This window comes from Balaenoptera borealis (genome assembly GCF_965194805.1).
Source record: "Balaenoptera borealis genome assembly, chromosome: 20".
In the NCBI taxonomy this organism is placed as follows: Eukaryota; Metazoa; Chordata; class Mammalia; order Artiodactyla; family Balaenopteridae; genus Balaenoptera; species Balaenoptera borealis.
The window spans coordinates 18508730-18528184 of record NC_138879.1 but is presented as its reverse complement, the minus strand read 5'-3'; the positions used below and the strand labels follow the sequence as shown (position 1 = coordinate 18528184).

At 42.6% G+C, this 19455-nt stretch overlaps 2 protein-coding genes across 14 annotated transcripts in view; both read left to right on the top strand.

The window, feature by feature from the left end:
• MED1 (mediator complex subunit 1) overlaps nucleotides 1–19455 on the top strand; it is an 89814-nt gene that overhangs the window by 13533 nt on the left and 56826 nt on the right. For 3 of the 10 annotated variants that reach the window (XM_082373428.1, XM_082373427.1, XM_082373425.1), the window contains 10 exons: nucleotides 258–332; nucleotides 825–898; nucleotides 1521–1610; nucleotides 2895–3006; nucleotides 3534–3658; nucleotides 3913–4031; nucleotides 4806–5007; nucleotides 6443–6538; nucleotides 6663–6768; nucleotides 8396–13693. In XM_082373428.1, coding sequence (XP_082229554.1) covers nucleotides 258–332; nucleotides 825–898; nucleotides 1521–1610; nucleotides 2895–3006; nucleotides 3534–3658; nucleotides 3913–4031; nucleotides 4806–5007; nucleotides 6443–6538; nucleotides 6663–6768; nucleotides 8396–11633 — 4237 coding nt within the window. In that variant the 3' untranslated portion in view covers nucleotides 11634–13693. Of the gene's footprint in view, nucleotides 1–257; nucleotides 333–824; nucleotides 899–1520; nucleotides 1611–2894; nucleotides 3007–3533; nucleotides 3659–3912; nucleotides 4032–4805; nucleotides 5008–6442; nucleotides 6539–6662; nucleotides 6769–8395; nucleotides 13694–13795; nucleotides 17060–19455 lie in introns of those variants that run through there. The other 7 variants (XM_082373432.1, XM_082373431.1, XM_082373426.1 and 4 more) reach the window with 6 other exon arrangements.
• FBXL20 (F-box and leucine rich repeat protein 20) overlaps nucleotides 16053–19455 on the top strand; it is a 115766-nt gene continuing 112363 nt past the window's right edge. For 2 of the 4 annotated variants that reach the window (XM_082373496.1, XM_082373495.1), the window contains exon 1: nucleotides 16053–16191. In XM_082373496.1, the coding sequence (XP_082229622.1) occupies nucleotides 16144–16191 (48 nt within the window). In that variant the 5' untranslated portion in view covers nucleotides 16053–16143. Of the gene's footprint in view, nucleotides 16192–16903; nucleotides 17060–19455 lie in introns of those variants that run through there. The other 2 variants (XR_014238682.1, XM_082373494.1) reach the window with 2 other exon arrangements.

Here is a 19455-nt window from a genome sequence, read left to right as displayed (position 1 = left end):
TGGAACTGGGTTGCCACTTTTCTTTTTAACCTACCTGGGATTCTGTATACCTGCTTGGCTCTTTTAAGTAGAGATAAAAATTAGCTTTGGTAGATCAGTAATGATTTTTTTTTTTTAACATTTTAAAGTTTTATTTTGTTTTTTAAATAGATATCTTAGTTGCCTCTAAGGTAGACTTGCTCTCTAGGCTTTCATGTTTGTGTATATATGTATATTTGTCAACTATTTAATTCTTGTTTTCTTTATTTACTTTCTAGCAAACTGAAGACTAAAATGTACTTGGCTCTCCAGTCCTTAGAACAGGATCTATCTAAAATGGCAGTTATGTATTGGTAAGACTGGCTAAAGTGTCAATTCTGTTTGACCTTGTTCTTAAAGTTTTTCATCTATGGGGTTACTAGGCTCTTATTTTTTTTAATATATATTATAGATGTATGTTACTATGCATCTATGTTTTACCTGTATTGTACATCTTGTCCATATCCTTTCACTTCCCAAGTGATTGCATTCCATTTTCTGAGTATCAGTATCCCTAAGTTGTTGGTTGGTATTCCTTAGGTTTTATCAGAAGATTGTCAAACCTGGCCTCCCTTCTGATAAATAATAGTATAGTTGTAATTTTTGTTCACCATATTACATACTGATGTATTCTTAGAAATAATCCCTTCACTTTGAAGTTGAAATACAATTGTTAAATGCCCAAGTACAAGATAGAGTCATTGGGATAGAATTATAAGATGTTTAAGAGCTGAACTCATTATCACATTGTACACTAGTACCTTCAGGGCTTAAATATAAGCAAACATAGATCATTTGTCTTGCAGGAAAGCAACCAATGCTGGTCCCTTGGATAAGATTCTTCATGGAAGTGTTGGCTATCTCACTCCAAGAAGTGGGGGTATGTGATTCTATTTTGCCTGTTTAGAAAAGTGTCTCATTTTAGTTGAGGGGTTATTACTTACAATTTCACCTTGGGTTTATAAGCAGAAGGTGAAAATTACCAGTCATTTGTGTTTCTGTTTTTTTTAATTGAAATATAGTTGATTTACAATGTTGTATTAGTTTCTGGTATAGAGCAAAGTGATTCAGTTATATATATATATATATATATATATTTTTTTTTTTTTTCTTTTGCACATTCTTTTCCGTAAGTTTATTACAAGATATTATGTATGGTTCCCTATGCTTTACAGTAGGACCCTGTTGTTTATTTTATTTATAGTAGTTTGTATATGCCAATTCCAAACTACTAATTTATCCCTCTCTCATTTGTGTATTTTTTTAATGGTTTCTAAGGTGTCAACACCTGCCCTCCCCTAGTTTTTTTTTTTTAAATTGTGAAGTAAATTGTTGCTGCTAGAATCAATATTTATGCTTCTGTCATATTTCATAAGCTGCTTTGGATCATTAGTCCTCATATCTGAAACTATTTTCTTGTATATAGGTTTATAGGAACGGGAATGTTTTTCTTTATTTGTAATTTACCTGATAAAAAAGTAGTGATGTTTTATTTTGCATAGGTCATTTAATGAACTTGAAGTATTATGCCTCTCCTTCTGACCTGCTGGATGATAAGACTACATCCCCTATCATTTTGCATGAGAATAATGGTAAGACTTTCACTGTAAAGTAACTGAAGGTTTTGCTCAGTGTTTAAAGAATATTTTCAAAAATTTGAATGCCCAGGCCTGCCTGTACTTTCTGGTTTGCTACTCCCAAATAAATTTGCCATCCCTACCAAAGTTTTCCATTTCTACCAGAGTTTGCATCTGATACATTCACATACACTCCTACAGATATACATATCTATATGTACACATACATACATAATAATAAAAGCTTAATAATTCCTTTTGAATAAGTAAATGAGTAAATGAAAAAATGTAAACCATCTGACTTGAAATAATCCCCTTTAATCATTACTTTAAAGGTAAAGAAATTAGCCAACTTACTAAAGAACTAAAATAATGGATCTTACTTTGAATTTGCACTTTTTTTTTTTTTTGGCCGTGCAGCACGGCTTGATGGATCTTAGACCAGGGATTGAACCCATGCCCTTGGCAGTGAAAGCCCGAAGTCCTAACAACTGGACCACCAGGGAATTCCCTATATTTGGACGTTAATAGACTAAAACATAATGAGAAATGGCCTAATACCTCATTTGGTCCCCTTTTAACTTCAGTCATTGACTATCCTATAATCATAATTCTACTTGAATGCTTTCTGAAGTTGGAGAAAATAAGTAAATATTGGTAATGAGCCTTTACAATTTTTTTTTCCTTGGACTGCATTGTTTCCTGTATTTTGTTTTATTTACTGACAGAAATATTGCTTGGTTAGAAAGATAACTTGTAGCATTTCTAAGTTATATAGGTATTATAGTATCTGACAAACAAATTAGGGCTGACAGATTATACAGAAGTTAGCTTTTTTTTTTTTAATGTTAAGATGCTTATAATTTTTTTTTATTTCTTTTTTTAAAAAATAAATTTATTTATTTATTTGCTTTTATTTTTGGCTGTGTTTGGTCTTCGCTGCTGTGTGCAGGCATTCTCTAGTTGCGGCAAGCTGGGGCCACTCTTCGTTGTGCTGCGTGGGCTTCTCATTGTCATGGCTTCTCTTGTTGCGGAGCATGGGCTCTAGGCGCACGGGCTTCAGTAGTTGTGGCACGTGAGCTCAGTAGTTGTGGCTCGCAGGCTCTAGAGCACAGGCTCAGTAGTTGGGGCGCATGGGCTTAGTTGCTCCGCAGCATGTGGGATCTTCCAGGGCCAGGGATCGAACCCATGTGCCCTGCATTGGCAGGTGGATTCTTAACCACTGCGCCACCAGGGAAACCCAAGATCCTTATAATTCATGTTACTTTGGAGAATACCATTTTTCTTTCCTTTTCTCAGTTCCTCGATCTTTGGGCATGAATGCATCAGTGACAATCGAAGGAACATCTGCTATGTATAAACTCCCAATTGCACCATTAATTATGGGGTCACATCCAGTTGACAACAAATGGTAAGTTAAATATAATTCTAGGATAGCAATGTCCATTTATTTCAACCTTAAGCCCAGTAAGAAACAGGTATTACTTTGACTTGGCTCTTCTTCCCCCACTTGACTTTCTAGAGATGGGCTTTTTGTTTTACCCATTTAATTTCTCTTTTCAATATTTGCATGTTCCTCTTTGAAGTCTGCTCATAGAACACATTCTTATCCTGAGAGAGAAAGAAGAGAACTGTGCTACTTGCTCTGGTTTAATGATTGCTCTATGGGATTTTCCTATGGGACTTTATGTTGATTTAGAGCTATGCTGGAGTAATAACTAGAGAAGGTGCCTCAGGATAGATGTTTGATAAGATACTCTAGGGTTAACAAACAGGATATTTTGGAATTGGGGGAAAGAAGTTCAAAGAGTGAACTTTTGATAGGTTTTGTGAGTAGGTGGTTATATGATACAGACATGTCTAAGAATGAGTGTTTAGATTTTTCATTTTCACATCAATTCAAAATCCCAATCCTCTACCTTTTTTTTTTTTTTGAAGGACTCCCTCCTTCTCCTCAATCACCAGTGCCAACAGTGTTGATCTTCCTGCCTGTTTCTTCTTGAAATTTCCCCAGCCAATCCCAGTATCTAGAGCATTTGTTCAGAAACTTCAGAACTGCACAGGTGAGTTTTAAGAAGCATCAGGAGCTAATAATTGTTATAAAAGTGAAAAGCAAACTTCACATTCAGATTATCTTAGACCTCTTTCAGTCTTGGCCTCAAAAAACCACTGATGGGTATAGATGTCATGGTGCTTTTGCTTATTAGTAAGTACTTTTTGAATAAATGGGCGAATGAAGTAGAACTCATGAAGGGAAAACTGAGCTGTCGACGTTTTCATCTTACTGTGATCATTGTATTGATCTTTGTTTTTCTAGGAATTCCACTGTTTGAAACCCAACCAACTTATGTACCCCTTTATGAACTGATCACTCAATTTGAGCTGTCAAAGGACCCTGACCCTATACCTTTGAATCACAACATGCGATTTTATGCTGTAAGTAAGGCCCTATGAATTGTTGTAGATTATGTTTGGACCCAAGATCAGAATCTTCCTTTTATAGGATAACTGAGGTCAGATGATGTTCTTTTGGACCGCTGGATCATGTCCTATTTCCTCAGTCAGGCAGGAAATTACAGAAATCTCTGAAACATACTGAAGAAAGAGCAGGAGCTTCCAAGTCAGGAAACAACGTACATTTCATTGTTGAAATTTCAGGTGAAAGTGTCTTAATGGTATTCTGAACTTTTACAAGCATATAAGTAGGTATTAAGAGTTCTTGCTGTTTAATTCTTTCAAGTGCCATGAGTTTATAATCTGCAAAGTATTTAACAGAGAAGAAAGTACTGGAATGAATAAATTAAGGAGCGTTTTAAAACCACATCTGGACTTGAATTTATTTGAATGTTTGACAATAGTCTGGATTAAGTAATAGTTCCCAAATTCTGGCTCTGTTATAACTATATAGGGCGTTATTAAAAATAATAGATTTTGCACTTGTGGTCCAGGGACCTCTTTTATACAGATTTCTGAGGTAATTTTTATGTTAGCTAGATTAGGAAACCACTAGCAGAACATTTACAAAGAAGGGGTCTTTTCAGCCAAGCGAGTGTGTGGCATTTAACATTAGCTGACCAAAGAACTGTGGAGCTTTAATATTCAGCAAGAAATTGCTGATTTTTGAGGAGTAGGTTTTTTTTAAGGATAGTTTGTGGTTGGAGTACAGTGGGTGAGTAAATAGCATTTGTTTCCTTTGTTCTTTTTGCCCAGGCTCTTCCAGGTCAGCAGCACTGCTATTTCCTCAACAAGGATGCTCCTCTTCCAGATGGTAGAAGTCTACAGGGAACCCTTGTTAGCAAAATCACCTTTCAGCACCCTGGCCGGGTTCCTCTTATCCTGAATCTGATCAGACACCAAGTGGCCTATAACACCCTAATTGGAAGCTGTGTCAAAAGAACTATTCTGAAAGAAGGTACTGCCTTTCCTTTTGATATACTTACTGGTAAATGGAAACTGACTACTCTAGTAGTTCTCTAATTTTGTGGCCCATCATATCACCTGTGGAGCTTTTAAAACTACATATATTTGGTTTTCTTACCCAAATGAACTTAATGTGGGAGAAGTTGGGAATCTAGTTCAAGCTCCATGAATAATTTTGATGGAACCAGTCTGTAAATTGGCATTTGGAAACCACTGGATTTTTTTGCAATGGACTTACTCTTTTTCTGCATGCAGCAGTATAACTGGGTACCTAAGGGCCTGAACCTTGCAGCAGATATATAAGGTAGAATTCGGGATTCTGCAGGAAGAGAGGAGTTCTTGATATCTCAAATTTAGGTTGTTAGGACAGTGGTTCCCACGTTTTAGTCCTGAGTATATTTCCTCTCCCCATTCTTTGGAGAACTTAATCATATAGCTTAAAAAAGGATGAGACCTGTGCCCTTCTCTTTTTTCTCCCAGGATGCTGGAATGCTGATGTTTTTCAAACAGTTTGCTATTAGAAATCTTGATATGAATTTTGGCTGCTCTAGTTAACCATAGTTAATTTTTTACTTTAGTTGTAAAGCACTTCAGTGATAGAGCTGTATCAGCGCAAATGGTAGGCAAGAAGAAATGGAAGGTAAATCAGGAGATATCTTTTATGGAAATAAGAATTGCTTTAGAAATGAGAAATTTTAGAAAGTTGGAGTAATGACACAGAGCATGTGCAAGTGTCCTTATGACCCTTCTGTTTCATATATTTCAATCCTAGGAGAATTTTCCACATAGCTTCACGGTATTTAAAAATGAGTTTTTGTGAGATAGTTATGAAGTTAGTCCTACAGAGATTTATGCTTTTTCCCAAGAAAGTATATAATCCTTGTCTCTGGGCTGTCAGCCTGTTTGGCTTAGAAACCAATGATAATAGTTATATATCAGTGTATTTGGCATAAATATATCATTTTAGATTGTAGCCCCTACATCTGTGCTTACCAAACTATGGAGTGTATAGCTAACAGCTGTATACTGGTAGAAGGCAGGGTTTATGGTAGTGGTTCTAATGTCCGCTTATCAAATAGAATGAGAAACTCCTCCTGGCCACATTTATTTTCAGAATTCACTTTCAAGGCAGGGTCTTTATATCTGCCAAGGACTTTATCAATTGGGATTAAGTGCCTTCATTTTAGAAAACTGAAGTTTAGTTACTTATTTGTTTTGGAGTATTTGTAACATATACTGGTAGATTCCTTGGAATCTGATACCTTTAGTCACCTGTGGGTGACATAGTAGGTTTTGTGTATTAAAAAAATGTGTGGGATTTAGTTTCCAATGCGGGAGAGAAAATTTCATAGTTAATAATTACCATTTACATGTCTCAAATCTTTTATTTGGTTGATTATTTTATGATCCTTTTCTTTGCCTTTTAGATTCTCCTGGGCTCCTCCAATTTGAAGTGTGTCCCCTCTCAGAATCCCGTTTCAGCGTATCTTTTCAGCACCCTGTGAATGACTCCCTGGTGTGTGGTGAGTTATGTGGGTGGCTAGCACCTCTCTCAGGGCAGCAGTTTGGTCCCTTTATCTTTTTTTGAAAAGTCAGAAACTGAAGCTGAATCTATCTTAAATGCCTCCTATATATTTTTTCTTTCAGTGGTAATGGATGTGCAGGACTCAACACATGTGAGCTGTAAACTCTACAAGGGGCTGTCAGATGCACTCATCTGCACAGATGACTTCATTGCCAAAGTTGTTCAAAGGTAGCACTGGCCCTTTTCCATCAGAGTCCCATTAAGAGGTGTATAAGGAATGTTGTTTTCAGTATTAGAGTGAATTGGAAATTTAGTAGGAAAGCATTTAGTCACTGCTTTGAATTCACCCTTCTCTGCTTTTGGATCAGAAGCAATGTGAGCTTTTTGGTTTTATAAATCTCATTATGAGTAATAGGAAGTAAGGTAGGTAACTTCAGGCCCCACATTAGGGTTCTTTTATGAGGGAGAGAGCTGAAATAAGATGTAGATCTTTGTCCACTTTTTCCTCTGTGTCATTTTTTTTTTAAACACATATAATGCGTCAAATGGCAGTATGTGGGAAGATCCTTAAGCCAGTCAGCTTCCCATAATTTCAAGATTTTTTTGGAGTAGGTAGCAGTGGTCTGTTTAGTAAATAAATTTTATTGGAACACAATAAAACATAGCTGTAAGTGAACACATCTGTTCATTTACGTATTGTTTATGGTGGCTTTTGAGCTAAGATGGCAGAGTAGTTGGACAGAAACCATATGATCTTTGAAAGTCTAAAACATTACTATCTGGTCCTTTAAGAAAGGTTGCTGACATATTTTAGAGCAAAATATTTTCAAACATGTTTATAAACATAAATTTATCTGTAACATAAAAAGTGCTTTGCTTTAAAATTAAAACGATTTCCTGCCAGTGGTAGCACTTTTCACAGCATAGCTTTGGGGTGATCTAAGCCATTAAAGTTTAGAACTTGATGGGTCAAGAGGTTTTTCTAATGGTTCATCAATTAAGATAAATTATATATACCATTAATCACATGTAAAGCCCAAAAGGAGGGCATTTTCTTACTGAGTTCATTATTACCAGTTTTATTTTAGTTCAGTATGATGTCTAATTATTTGGACTCTTGTTTATGGTTGGTTTATTTGGTGGCACTTCAAAAGAGGTTGATGATTGTCTCTGGTCCAGATTCTTTTTTTTTTTTTTTGGGTTGCGCTGTGCAGCTTGCGGGATCTCACTTCCCCAACTAGGGATCGAATCCGTGCCCCCGGCAGTGGAAGCATGGAGTCCTAACCACTGGACCGCCAGGGAATTCCTTCCAGATTCTTTTTATTTTTAATTTTTTTTTGGCTGCGTTGGGTCTTCCTCGCTGCGCGCAGACTCTCTCTAGTTGCAGCGAGCGGGGGCCACTCTTCGTTGCGGTGTGTGGGCTTCTCATTGCGGTGGCTTCTCCTGTTGCAGAGCATGGGCTCTAGGTGCGCGGGCTTCAGTAGTTGTGGCACACGGGCTCCAGAGCACAGGCTCGGTAGTTGTGGCACACGGGCTTAGTTGCTCTGTGACATGTGGGATCTTCCCGGACCAGGGCTCGAACCCGTGTCCCCTGCATTGGCAGGCGGATTCTTAACCACTGCACTACCAGGGAAGCCCCCAGATTCTTTTTAGAATGAGTTTACCCAAAGCTCTGGCATTTCATAGAACTGCTCCTGCCTTGCGGGTTATTTGCCTTGCCTGAAAGCTGCTTATTGTAAACCTTTTGGCATATGTAAGTCTCAGGCAAAATTAAAGCCTGTTTTCCCAAATAAAAAGTTGGTTTCATTAGCAGCTAGTGCAGTATTAACTTTGTTTTTTCCATCTTATTTTACAGATGTATGTCCATCCCTGTGACGATGAGGGCTATTCGGAGGAAAGCTGAAACCATTCAGGCCGACACTCCAGCACTGTCCCTCATTGCAGAGACAGTTGAAGACATGGTGAAAAAGAACCTGCCCCCGGCTAGCAGCCCAGGGTATGGCATGACCACAGGCAACAACCCAATGAGTGGTACCACTACACCAACCAACACCTTTCCGGGGGGTCCCATTACCACCTTGTTTAATATGAGCATGAGCATCAAAGATCGGCATGAGTCGGTGGGCCATGGGGAGGACTTCAGCAAGGTATCTCAGAACCCAATTCTTACCAGTTTGTTGCAAATCACAGGGAACGGGGGGTCTACCATTGGCTCGAGTCCGACCCCTCCTCATCACACGCCGCCACCTGTCTCTTCGATGGCCGGCAACACCAAGAACCACCCGATGCTCATGAACCTTCTTAAAGATAATCCTGCCCAGGATTTCTCAACCCTTTATGGAAGCAGCCCTTTAGAAAGGCAGAACTCCTCTTCCGGCTCACCCCGGATGGAAATGTGCTCGGGAAGCAACAAGGCAAAGAAGAAGAAGTCATCAAGATTACCACCTGACAAACCCAAGCACCAGACTGAAGATGACTTTCAGAGGGAGCTATTTTCAATGGATGTTGACTCACAGAACCCTATCTTTGATGTCAACATGACAGCTGACACGCTGGATACGCCACACATCACTCCAGCTCCAAGCCAGTGTAGCACTCCCCCAACAACTTACCCACAACCAGTACCTCATCCCCAATCCAGTATTCAAAGGATGGTCCGACTATCCAGTTCAGACAGCATTGGCCCGGATGTAACTGATATCCTTTCAGACATTGCAGAAGAAGCTTCTAAGCTTCCCAGCACTAGTGACGATTGTCCACCCATTGGCACCCCTGTTCGAGATTCTTCAAGCTCTGGGCATTCTCAGAGTGCCCTCTTTGACCCTGATGTCTTTCAAGCCAATAATAATGAAAATCCATACACTGATCCAGCTGACCTTATTGCAGATGCTGCTGGAAGCCCCAGTAGTGACTCTCCTACCAATCATTTTTTTCCTGATGGAGTAGATTTCAATCCTGATTTGTTGAACAGCCAGAGCCAAAGTGGTTTTGGAGAAGAATATTTTGATGAAAGCAGCCAAAGTGGAGATAATGATGATTTCAAAGGATTTACATCTCAGGCACTAAATACTTTGGGGGTGCCAATGCTTGGAGGTGATAATGGGGAGACTAAGTTTAAAGGCAATAGCCAAGCTGACACAGTTGATTTCAGTATAATAGCAGTGGCTGGTAAGGCTTTGGGTCCTACAGATCTTATGGAGCATCACAGTGGTAGCCAGAGTCCTTTACTGACCACTGGGGACTTAGGGAAAGAAAAGACTCAAAAGAGAGTAAAGGAAGGCAATGGCACCAGTAACAGTAGTCTATCAGGGCCAGGATTAGACAGCAAACCAGGGAAGCGCAGTCGAACCCCTTCTAATGATGGCAAAAGCAAAGATAAGCCTCCAAAACGGAAGAAGGCAGACACTGAGGGAAAGTCTCCATCTCACAGTTCTTCTAACCGACCTTTCACCCCACCTACTAGTACAGGTGGATCCAAATCTCCAGGCAGTTCAGGAAGATCTCAGACTCCCCCAGGTGTTGCCACACCACCCATTCCCAAAATCACTATTCAGATTCCTAAGGGAACTGTGATGGTGGGCAAGCCCTCCTCTCACAGTCAGTATACCAGCAGTGGTTCTGTGTCTTCCTCAGGAAGTAAAAGCCACCACAGCCATTCTTCCTCGTCTTCTGCTTCCAACTCGGGCAAGATGAAAAGCAGTAAATCAGAAGGTTCATCAAGTTCCAAGTTAAGTAGCAGTATATATTCTAGCCAGGGGTCTTCAGGATCTAGCCAGTCCAAAAATTCATCCCAGTCTGGGGGGAAGCCTGGCTCCTCTCCTATTACCAAGCATGGACTGAGCAGTGGCTCCAGCAGCACCAAGATGAAACCTCAAGGGAAGCCATCATCACTTATGAATCCTTCTTTGAGTAAACCAAACATATCCCCTTCCCATTCAAGGCCACCTGGAGGCTCTGATAAGCTTGCCTCTCCAATGAAGCCTGTTCCTGGGACTCCCCCATCCTCTAAAGCCAAGTCTCCTATCAGTTCAGGTTCTGGTGGTTCTCACATGTCTGGAACTAGTTCAAGCACTGGCATGAAGTCATCTTCAGGGTTAGGATCTTCAGGCTCATTGTCTCAGAAAACTCCCCCATCATCTAACTCTTGTACAGCATCTTCCTCTTCCTTTTCCTCAAGTGGCTCTTCCATGTCATCCTCTCAGAACCAGCATGGGAGTTCCAAAGGGAAATCTCCCAGCAGGAATAAGAAGCCGTCCTTAACAGCTGTCATAGATAAACTGAAGCATGGGGTTGTCACCAGTGGCCCTGGGGGTGAAGACCCAATGGACGGCCAGATGGGGGTGAGCACAAATTCTAGCCATGCTGTGTCCTCCAAACATAACATGTCAGGAGGAGAGTTCCAGGGCAAGCGTGAGAAAAGTGATAAAGACAAATCAAAGGTTTCCACCTTGGGGGGCTCGGTGGATTCATCTAAGAAGACCTCAGAGTCAAAAAATGTGGGGAGCACGGGTGTGGCAAAAATTATCATCAGCAAGCATGATGGGGGATCCCCCAGCATTAAAGCCAAAGTGACTTTGCAGAAACCTGGGGAAAGTAGTGGAGAAGGGCTGAGGCCTCAGATGGCCTCTTCCAAAAACTATGGCTCTCCACTCATCAGTGGTTCCACTCCAAAGCATGAGCGTGGCTCTCCCAGTCATAGTAAGTCACCAGCATATACCCCCCAGAATCTGGACAGTGAGAGTGAGTCAGGCTCCTCCATAGCAGAGAAGTCTTACCAGAACAGTCCCAGCTCAGATGATGGCATCCGACCTCTTCCAGAGTACAGCACAGAGAAGCATAAGAAGCACAAAAAAGAAAAGAAGAAAGTAAAAGACAAAGATAGGGACCGGGACCGGGACAAAGACCGAGACAAGAAAAAATCTCATAGCATCAAGCCAGAGAGTTGGTCTAAATCACCCATCTCTTCAGACCAGTCCTTGTCTATGACAAGTAACACAATCTTATCTACAGACAGGCCCTCAAGGCTCAGCCCTGACTTTATGATTGGGGAGGAAGATGATGATCTTATGGATGTGGCCCTGATTGGCAACTAGGAACCTTACTTTTTAAAGCAAAAACCATGGCCAGAGAAAAACTAAGTGTATAGGCAAATCACCATAAGGAGTGAGACAGGTCTGATTTTGTGTTTTAAGAATCTTAAATGGCATGGCTTTGACACCAAGTGGGGTGAATTTAGAAAGGCATAGCCAGACCCTACTAAAGAGACCATAGGGTTTGATTCTGGTTACCACGAGTCACTTGTTCCTTTGCCAGAAAAAAAAAAAAAAAGTTAAAATACTTGCTTATGAAAGGGAGGGGGTGGGAAGGGCTTAGGGAGAGGGAAGGGTGGGAAACAGTTTTGTGGGAAATATTCACATATATTTTTTCTCCCTTTTTCCATTTTTAGGCCATGTTTTAAACACATTTTAGTGCATGTATTTGAAGGGCTGGGCAGAAAATGAAAAAGCAATACATTCCTTGATGCATTTGCATGAAGGTTGTTCACCTTTGTTTGGGTAGTTGTCCATTTGAGGCGTGGGCAAATGAAGGACTTTGGTCATTTTGGACACTTAAGTAATGTTTGGTGTCTGTTTCTTAGGAGTGATTGGGGAGGGAAGATGATTTTAGCTATTTATTTGTAATATTTCAATCCTTTATCTGTTTGCTTTTATACAGTGTTTTTTTCTAATTCTATGAGGTTCAGGGTTCAAAATGATGGGAGGTGGAAGAACGAGGCTTATTTGGTGGTAGGGAGCTTGCAGCTTGTGCTGGTCCTGCAGTCTCAAGCTGAGGCAGATTAGTCCGAGTCCACCTTTGGAGTTAAGTAGAAAACCAAAATGGTATTTTTGTTTTAGGAGGTTTTTCATAGGGTTCAGACATCATAGGAATATTAAGAGTTATCTTTCTGTGGAGGTATTGATTTATAGTTTCTTTTTCCTTTAAAGAAAGCTGGGCTGGCTTTTTGGGATGTAAACGTGTTTTCAGATGCAGTGAGGTTTAAAAGTGGGACAGCCTCCCTGATCCAGTGGCATGAAAACCAGTACAGAATTAATAGTTCTCCTATTTCCACAATGTGCCAAAAGTCCACATCCCAGCATTTTGTTTGTAGGAGAACTGATGCCATTCCTGAGAGCTGGGCTCCTTGTTTCCCTTCATCACAAGGATAAGGAGTCCAGACTTTAATTATTCCATTGTATGCTCCCTTAGATAAAACAGTAAAAAATTTGCAGCCATAGTTCACTTAAAACAGTTTCAAGCTCACTTGAAGTAATGGGGGCCTGGAATGCTAGGTGGGTATGAAGATAAACCCTTGCTACTATGTAGCAACACAGTTGGACCTTTTTGGAGGAACAGGTCTGAGTCTGGATTCTGGGGGACATCAATAAGAAGCCCTTCTCATAAATATAGAAATCCAGGAGACCATTTGAGTGCAACACAAGTTCTCAGTATTTGGAGGGTCCTCTCAAAATTCTGCGGCCTTACTTTGATTTTGACACCTGCACTGTGCCATTCCTGATGATTCCATTCAGGTTCTGTGTCAGCAGGATGGGGCATGATCCCCAGCACAACTCTTCTGGATTAAAAAAAAAAAAAAAACCAGGTGATTCATGTGTGTGTGTGTGTGTGTGTGTGTGTGTGTATGTGTGTGTGATAAATGGAGTGACTTCCATCAGGTATTGAAGATTTCTATATTCATCCCTTTCTGCAGGTTGGAGTTAGCGTAGAGTTGGAAAATCAGCTTTGGCTTTCTTTCCTGACTGTCTCTGATTTCCTTTAGTGTTCTCCCTTTTCTGGTCATCAGCTCACAACAACTCTGCCACTTTTGTGTCCCAAGGTAATAAGAAGTAGGAAACGAAACATTGCAAAGTGGAGCAAGAAAAGTTATCGGTTACCGTATCAGAGTCAAATGTCTTGGGTGACACTAAGGAGGACATGGGCAAGGTGATACCAGAGTGCTTTATCTTGTGATGCTGATACAGTAGCAGCCTCTCAGACATACAACCAGGTTGGATTTCTCACCTAGTTTTGAATCCTATCCCATTGGTTTCTGCAGGGAAAAAAAAAAAAAAAATGGTTTTTAAGCTTGTCTGGGTGGGGAAAATCTTATGGGGAATGTACTGCATAGTATCAGGGGCTCAGCTCCCCCAAGCAGAGCCAACAAATACCAAAATGAGTAAACTGGGAAGCTTTTTCTCTCTTTCTGTCTTCATCCCAGATCAAAGAATCCCGAGTTAGGATCTGGATGAAGGATAAGCCCCTGACTTGTCGATGGGCACACCCCACACACTGACCCAGCATCTGAACTTGCTTAACAGGGAGCCGGGGCTAAACTGCTTCACCCTGCCTGAGAACCAGGGAGCACTGCATTTCTCCACAGGGTGGAGGAGAAGAGGCAGAATAAACCAAGCCTGGGACACCTCCCTCCTGTCTAGGTGTACTCATTCTCCTGTTTCAAAAGACGGCAAGGACATGAAGTCAACTTCTACCTATCTTCTGCTGCTGGAGTCTTTATGTATTCTTAGTTTGACCTGATTCCTCTTCTGTCTTTTGGCTTCATGTTAGGGGTTCTTGGTCAAAACCTGCTCTGATGTACATGAAGATTCCAGGTTCAAAAATCAATTTCTTTTAAAACAAGTATTTGGGGGGGGGGCGGTGGGAATGAAGCAGGATATAATTGCCAAAACTAGGCTTGAGGTTGGTGGCTCTTGGAAGGATTTTCCTTAAGGCCTAGGTCTGAAAATTTAGGGCAGCACTATTACGAATTCTCCAAAGAAACCTTCCAGGGAGCCAGTGAGTCATAGTATCCAGATGAGTCACTTAAAGCAGATGCCAGTATAGGAAACTCATTATTCACAATCCCTAAGCAATCTCATTTTCTTTTACCTTTCCCCCCCCCCCCCCCAATCTTCCTCCCCCCTGATTTCTACCCTTGAGTTAGTTTTTTGAGGGGTAGGAAGTACTTAACATATCAGAAGCTAGGTTGGGAAACATGCTCAGTTGCAAAAGCTGAGCTTTAAATTTTGTTTCAGAAATGTACATCACGAGCAGATGGGGAGGGTCTTTTCTAAAATCTTTTCAAATTTGATTTTCTGTGCATATGGCCGTTCTGTAAATACTTCGGGGTTTTTCATTTTTTTGAAAGTAGACAAAAATCTGTGGGATTTTTTTTCCCCAAGCATTACAAAAACGTGTTTATTTACATGCGAATAAATTTCTTTGATAAAAAGCAACATGCCTATGTGTAATAAATTTTTAACCTTTGAATAATTTTTGTTTATTCAGCTTTTTAAAAGTCCAGTCAAAAAATTTTAACTAACAAAGTAAAAGTCTTTCCTATTACTTGAAATTAACTGGAAAGTATAATTGAAATTAGGGAATCAGACCCGTGAAAGTTTTCATCTGATTTATCTGCTCAAGCCAGTTTTACTAACTTTTGCAGGCCTTCGTCACTAAATTCATCAGTAGTGCTTGCTGGGAGAAAACTGCTCTTAGATGAGATGCAACTAAAAGGCTGTTCTTATTTGACTGAAGTGAAGCAATAAAAGTAAAAGTATCTGGCACAGGAGGAGGCTGTAACATCTAGACCTGGCTTTGTGGGCCTGAGAATGAGTTTCTGAAACTGGTTTCCTTGCTTAGGAAGCCCTTTCTAGGATAAAAAAGTTAATTTTAAAAAGCTCTTGAGGAGTTGGTTAATAAGCCTTCCAGCTAAAATATGCCTATTTTAAAAGATCTCCAGCACTAGTTGCTCTTAAATAAGCTCATCTCTTAATCAGACATTCCTAATAAGCCAGTCACTGAATGTGCAAGTGAAAAGAGGTATGAAGACAAACTCATCTACTTTGTAATACAATTAGAAGTGGTCCAGCCAGGACTGCTAGAATTTATGATAGTTTCTAATATTTTATCTTTGGGAAATAATTCTGTAGTTTGTCGCTCTAAGGGTAAACTCTTATTCGTTAATTCATAGAAATTAGATAATAAGTTTTGAGACCTTGAGGGCTGGGGTTGCTAAAGTATAATATGACACAATCTAGCTTCTACAGAAAGGAGAATAAATGTTACGGCTGGGCAAGCGCCCCCGCCTGCTCCTTCAGACACGCTTGTTTCTCCCGCCAAAGTGGCGTCAGGATCAGGTTCTCACCAACCAGAGCCCTGATTGGAGGGCGGGCAGGCACTAGAGCCCATTGGGTGCCAGCGGCGGTCGGGCGGCGGAGGAGCGGGTGAAGCCAAGGCCTTTCTGCCTCACCCGCCCCCACATCCACCAAAGCGCGCCCCTCCCCCAGCTAAAGGAATGGTCGCCCAGCTCCTGCACTGCACCCCCTGACCCCAAGGCACGAGGTGCTGCCTTGCCGCACGTCCCCAGAGCAGAGGGCAGCACAATTGTCCCCCTGTCCTCCTGATCCATGCACAGGAAGATCCACGCTCCGCAGCGGCCCCACAAGCCTCCCTGCAACACCCGGTAATGCAATCCACGGGGGCGGGGGAGGCGGCGGCAACAGCGGCGGCGGCGGTGGCGGCAGCAGCAGCACTGCCCCAATCTAGAGACAACCAGAGAGGAGGAAAATGGCTCCGAGCAGGGACCGCCTGCTGCACTTTGGGTTCAAGGCGACAGTGAGTGATAGGGGAAGGGAGTTGGGTGGCTGGGAAGGACATGTGTGCCAGCACAGGCTACCGGGGAAGCGACAAGACTTAGGGGGCTGGGAGGACAAGACAGACAGCTCAAGTGCTTGGTGAGTTGGTGCGTGCTGTTTGCCCGCGGAGGAGAGGAGAGGGGGCTCGGGTGCTGTGTGCAGTTGTCCTGCTTTCTTCTCTCTCACCGGTCGGCGAGCACGCGCACACTCGCATCCGCCCCACAGCCCCTCCCATACATAAATACACACAGACACACAGGCACTTCCCTGCCTCTCCTTCTCGCGGTGGGCTTTCCTGCCTTGGAGGCGAGAACGCGCTCGTGCCGCCGCCGCCGCCGCCGCCGCCGCCGCCGCCGCCGCCGCCGCCGCCGCCGCCGCCGCCGCGCTCTGGCTGCTCCCGGGCTGATGGTCGCCGGCTGCGCCCGGGGGTGGGGGAGGGGTGGTCCTGCGCCGCCGCCGCCGCCGCCGCCGCGCGCTCCTCCTCCTCCCCCTCCCCACGCCGTTCCAAGGCCCGGGCGGCTCTGCCCAATGAGGAGCGGCGTTGCTGGTAGGTGGGGAGTGTTTTTGTTTTGGGTTGAAGTTGAGGCTGAGGAGAGAGAAGAGCTAGCGACGAGCAGTCGTCGCCACCACCGCGGGAGGTGGAGGAGGCCCTGCCGGAGTCGAGAGGTCTCTCCTCCCCGCCGACGGTCCCTGCCCGCAGCTCCTCTGCCTCCTCTCGGTGCCGGAACTCCCGGGCCTGCCCGGGGCCCCCAGTCTTTGCACTCCGCACGCCGCAGCGCCCGGCCCCGGCCGCACCCGCCGGCCCCATGAGGAGGGACGTGAACGGAGTGACCAAGAGCAGGTTTGAGGTGTGCGCTTGGAGGGGGCAAGGGTGGCGGGAGGAAGGCGATTCCCTCTCTCATGCCCCGAAAAATTCGCTCCGCACCGAGCCTCCTCCCTTGTCTGGCGCCGTCACCCCCCGGCCTCTAGGACTGCCAGACTTCTCTCCCCTTTCTCGCGACCCGAAAGCCCAGTGCAGCCCGGCTTCCCTCTTCCTCCCGACCGGTCGCCTCCTGCCTCTTCCACCAGCGGGGCCCCGGCGGGGGATTAGCTCTGGCGCCCTAATTCCCCCTCCCCCCAGTATCACTCAGCTTTCCATTCTTTACACAACCCTTGGCTTGCCTCCCTTCACCCGGCAGAAAAAGCATCACAGCTCCGATCGACCGGAGGGAGCTAGCTTCTTTCCTTTCTGCCACTTTCTTCGTGAAGCGAGGGGGAAATTATGGGCCAGGGGGCTTTTCTCCGAGTTTGAGAGACCTTGGTTAAACTAGGGAAGTGGGGGTGGTAGACTGAGATGATAGAGACGACCACGAGTTTTCGGTGCTGTTTGCTTTGGGTATTGTTCTGATACTTCCTCTTCTTTCCCGTTTAGTCTGTACTTTTGTAGCTCATTGTTTCTGGGAACTCGTAGACGTGTACAGGCTTTGAGATTGGGACGAAGGTCTGAGAGACTTAAAATCCATTCAAGTCTCTTTGTCTCTAAGAACTCCACCTCTGGCGAGAGAGGTTTATAGTAATGGAATTAAGGAATGGGTGAGGAAATAAAACATCCGAAAGCGTCTTTAGAGAGTAGTCAGTGTCAGGAAGTGGTTCCTTTGGGAAGTGAAGTATCGTAGCTACAGGTGAATTACAGTAGTATAGTAATATACGGGAAGGTTTTTTGACGGGATAAGAAAGAGAAAGAAACTACAGCAAGAAGAGTAAATGTTGCCTGGCCTTTTTTGGCAGAGAATCAGGCTGACCTGGGATCACTCACAGCTCAGTGTACATCTCACTCGGTGTTTTTCTTCATTTCCATTTGAAGGATGAAATTGTAAGACGGTGAGACAGAAGTTTCAGGAAGCTTGCCAACTAGTTGCAGAGGATGAAATTGTTACCTGAGGTCTTCAGTTTAGTCTATTCCTTGATTTCTTTTTATGCTTATGGGAAAAATATTTTAATTTACCCATAAAGATCAAGACAGGGAGTGTTGGGGAGAGTTTAACTGCAGAGCTACAGTGTTACTGTTGCAGGCCAGGAGTGGAGAAAAATCAAGGAATTGGTCTCCTTAGAGTTTTCATATTTAACTTAATCATGGGAAGAAATTATTATAGTAGATATGTTTTGGTGTTTAATAGAACTTTATGTTGCCCTAGTGTAGAGAGACCCAGTAAACTTAATTTATGATGGTTTCCTATTCAGTACTACTGTAAAAGCCCAGACTGTCATTAAAATTACTGAATAGATATTTAGCAGTTAACAGAAATCTTCAAAGGGAAACCCAAATACTGAAGAATTGAGTGGAAGATGACCTTTTGCCATTACAGTCAGCTCTTTATCATTTTGATATTCACTTTTAGGTTGTGTGAGTAATTGTTGGAAAGAGTTCTTTGTAGTTTGTGCTTTAAAATTGCATTGCTATATCCTGTTTTTGTAATTATCTTATATTTTAATTTGTAGTTTATCTGTACTGGTGGTACTAAAATAATAAGAAAATGTATTGCTTTCTTGAGCATGTCTGGGTTTTTAAAATAAATTTATTTATTTTTTATTTATTTTTATTTTTGCCTGCGTTGGGTCTTAGTTGCTGCGCGCGGGCTTTCTCGAGTTGTGGCGAGCAGGGACTACTCTTCATTGTGGTGCGCAGGCTTCTCATTGTGGTTTCTTGTCTTGTTGCAGAGCACAGGGTCTAGGCGCGTGGGCTTCAGTAGTTGCGGCACATGGGCTAGTTTTGGCACACGGGCTTAGTTGCTCCGCAGCATGTGGGATTTTCCTGGACCAGGGCTTGAACCCGTGTCCCCTGAATTGGCAGGCGGGTTCTTAACTACTGCGCTACCTGGGAAGTCCTGCAAGCATGTCTGTTTACCTTGATTGGTATGTAACTGGAAACTAAAGTTTTCTGAACATGTCTAAGATAAAAAGGGAGGAAAACTCCATCTTCTACAGTGTTTATTTGTAAACAAAAAGCTACTCTTATTATGAATTGAAGTGTTCATGCTGAAATACAAATGAGAAGGGACTGGAAATGATATGTGTTAATGAGTTTCATTGTCTGATGTTTCTTAAAGTCATTTACCCCTTAATGACCTAATTTACCGGTAATAAAACAATGAACTATTTGGTCTCTCATGAAGTAATAAACCTTGCTAATTCGTTGAAAACATTTTAAATATTTACTTTCAATGGATAAAAGATGTAGATAAGATAAAGCAGGCTTTTCATATCT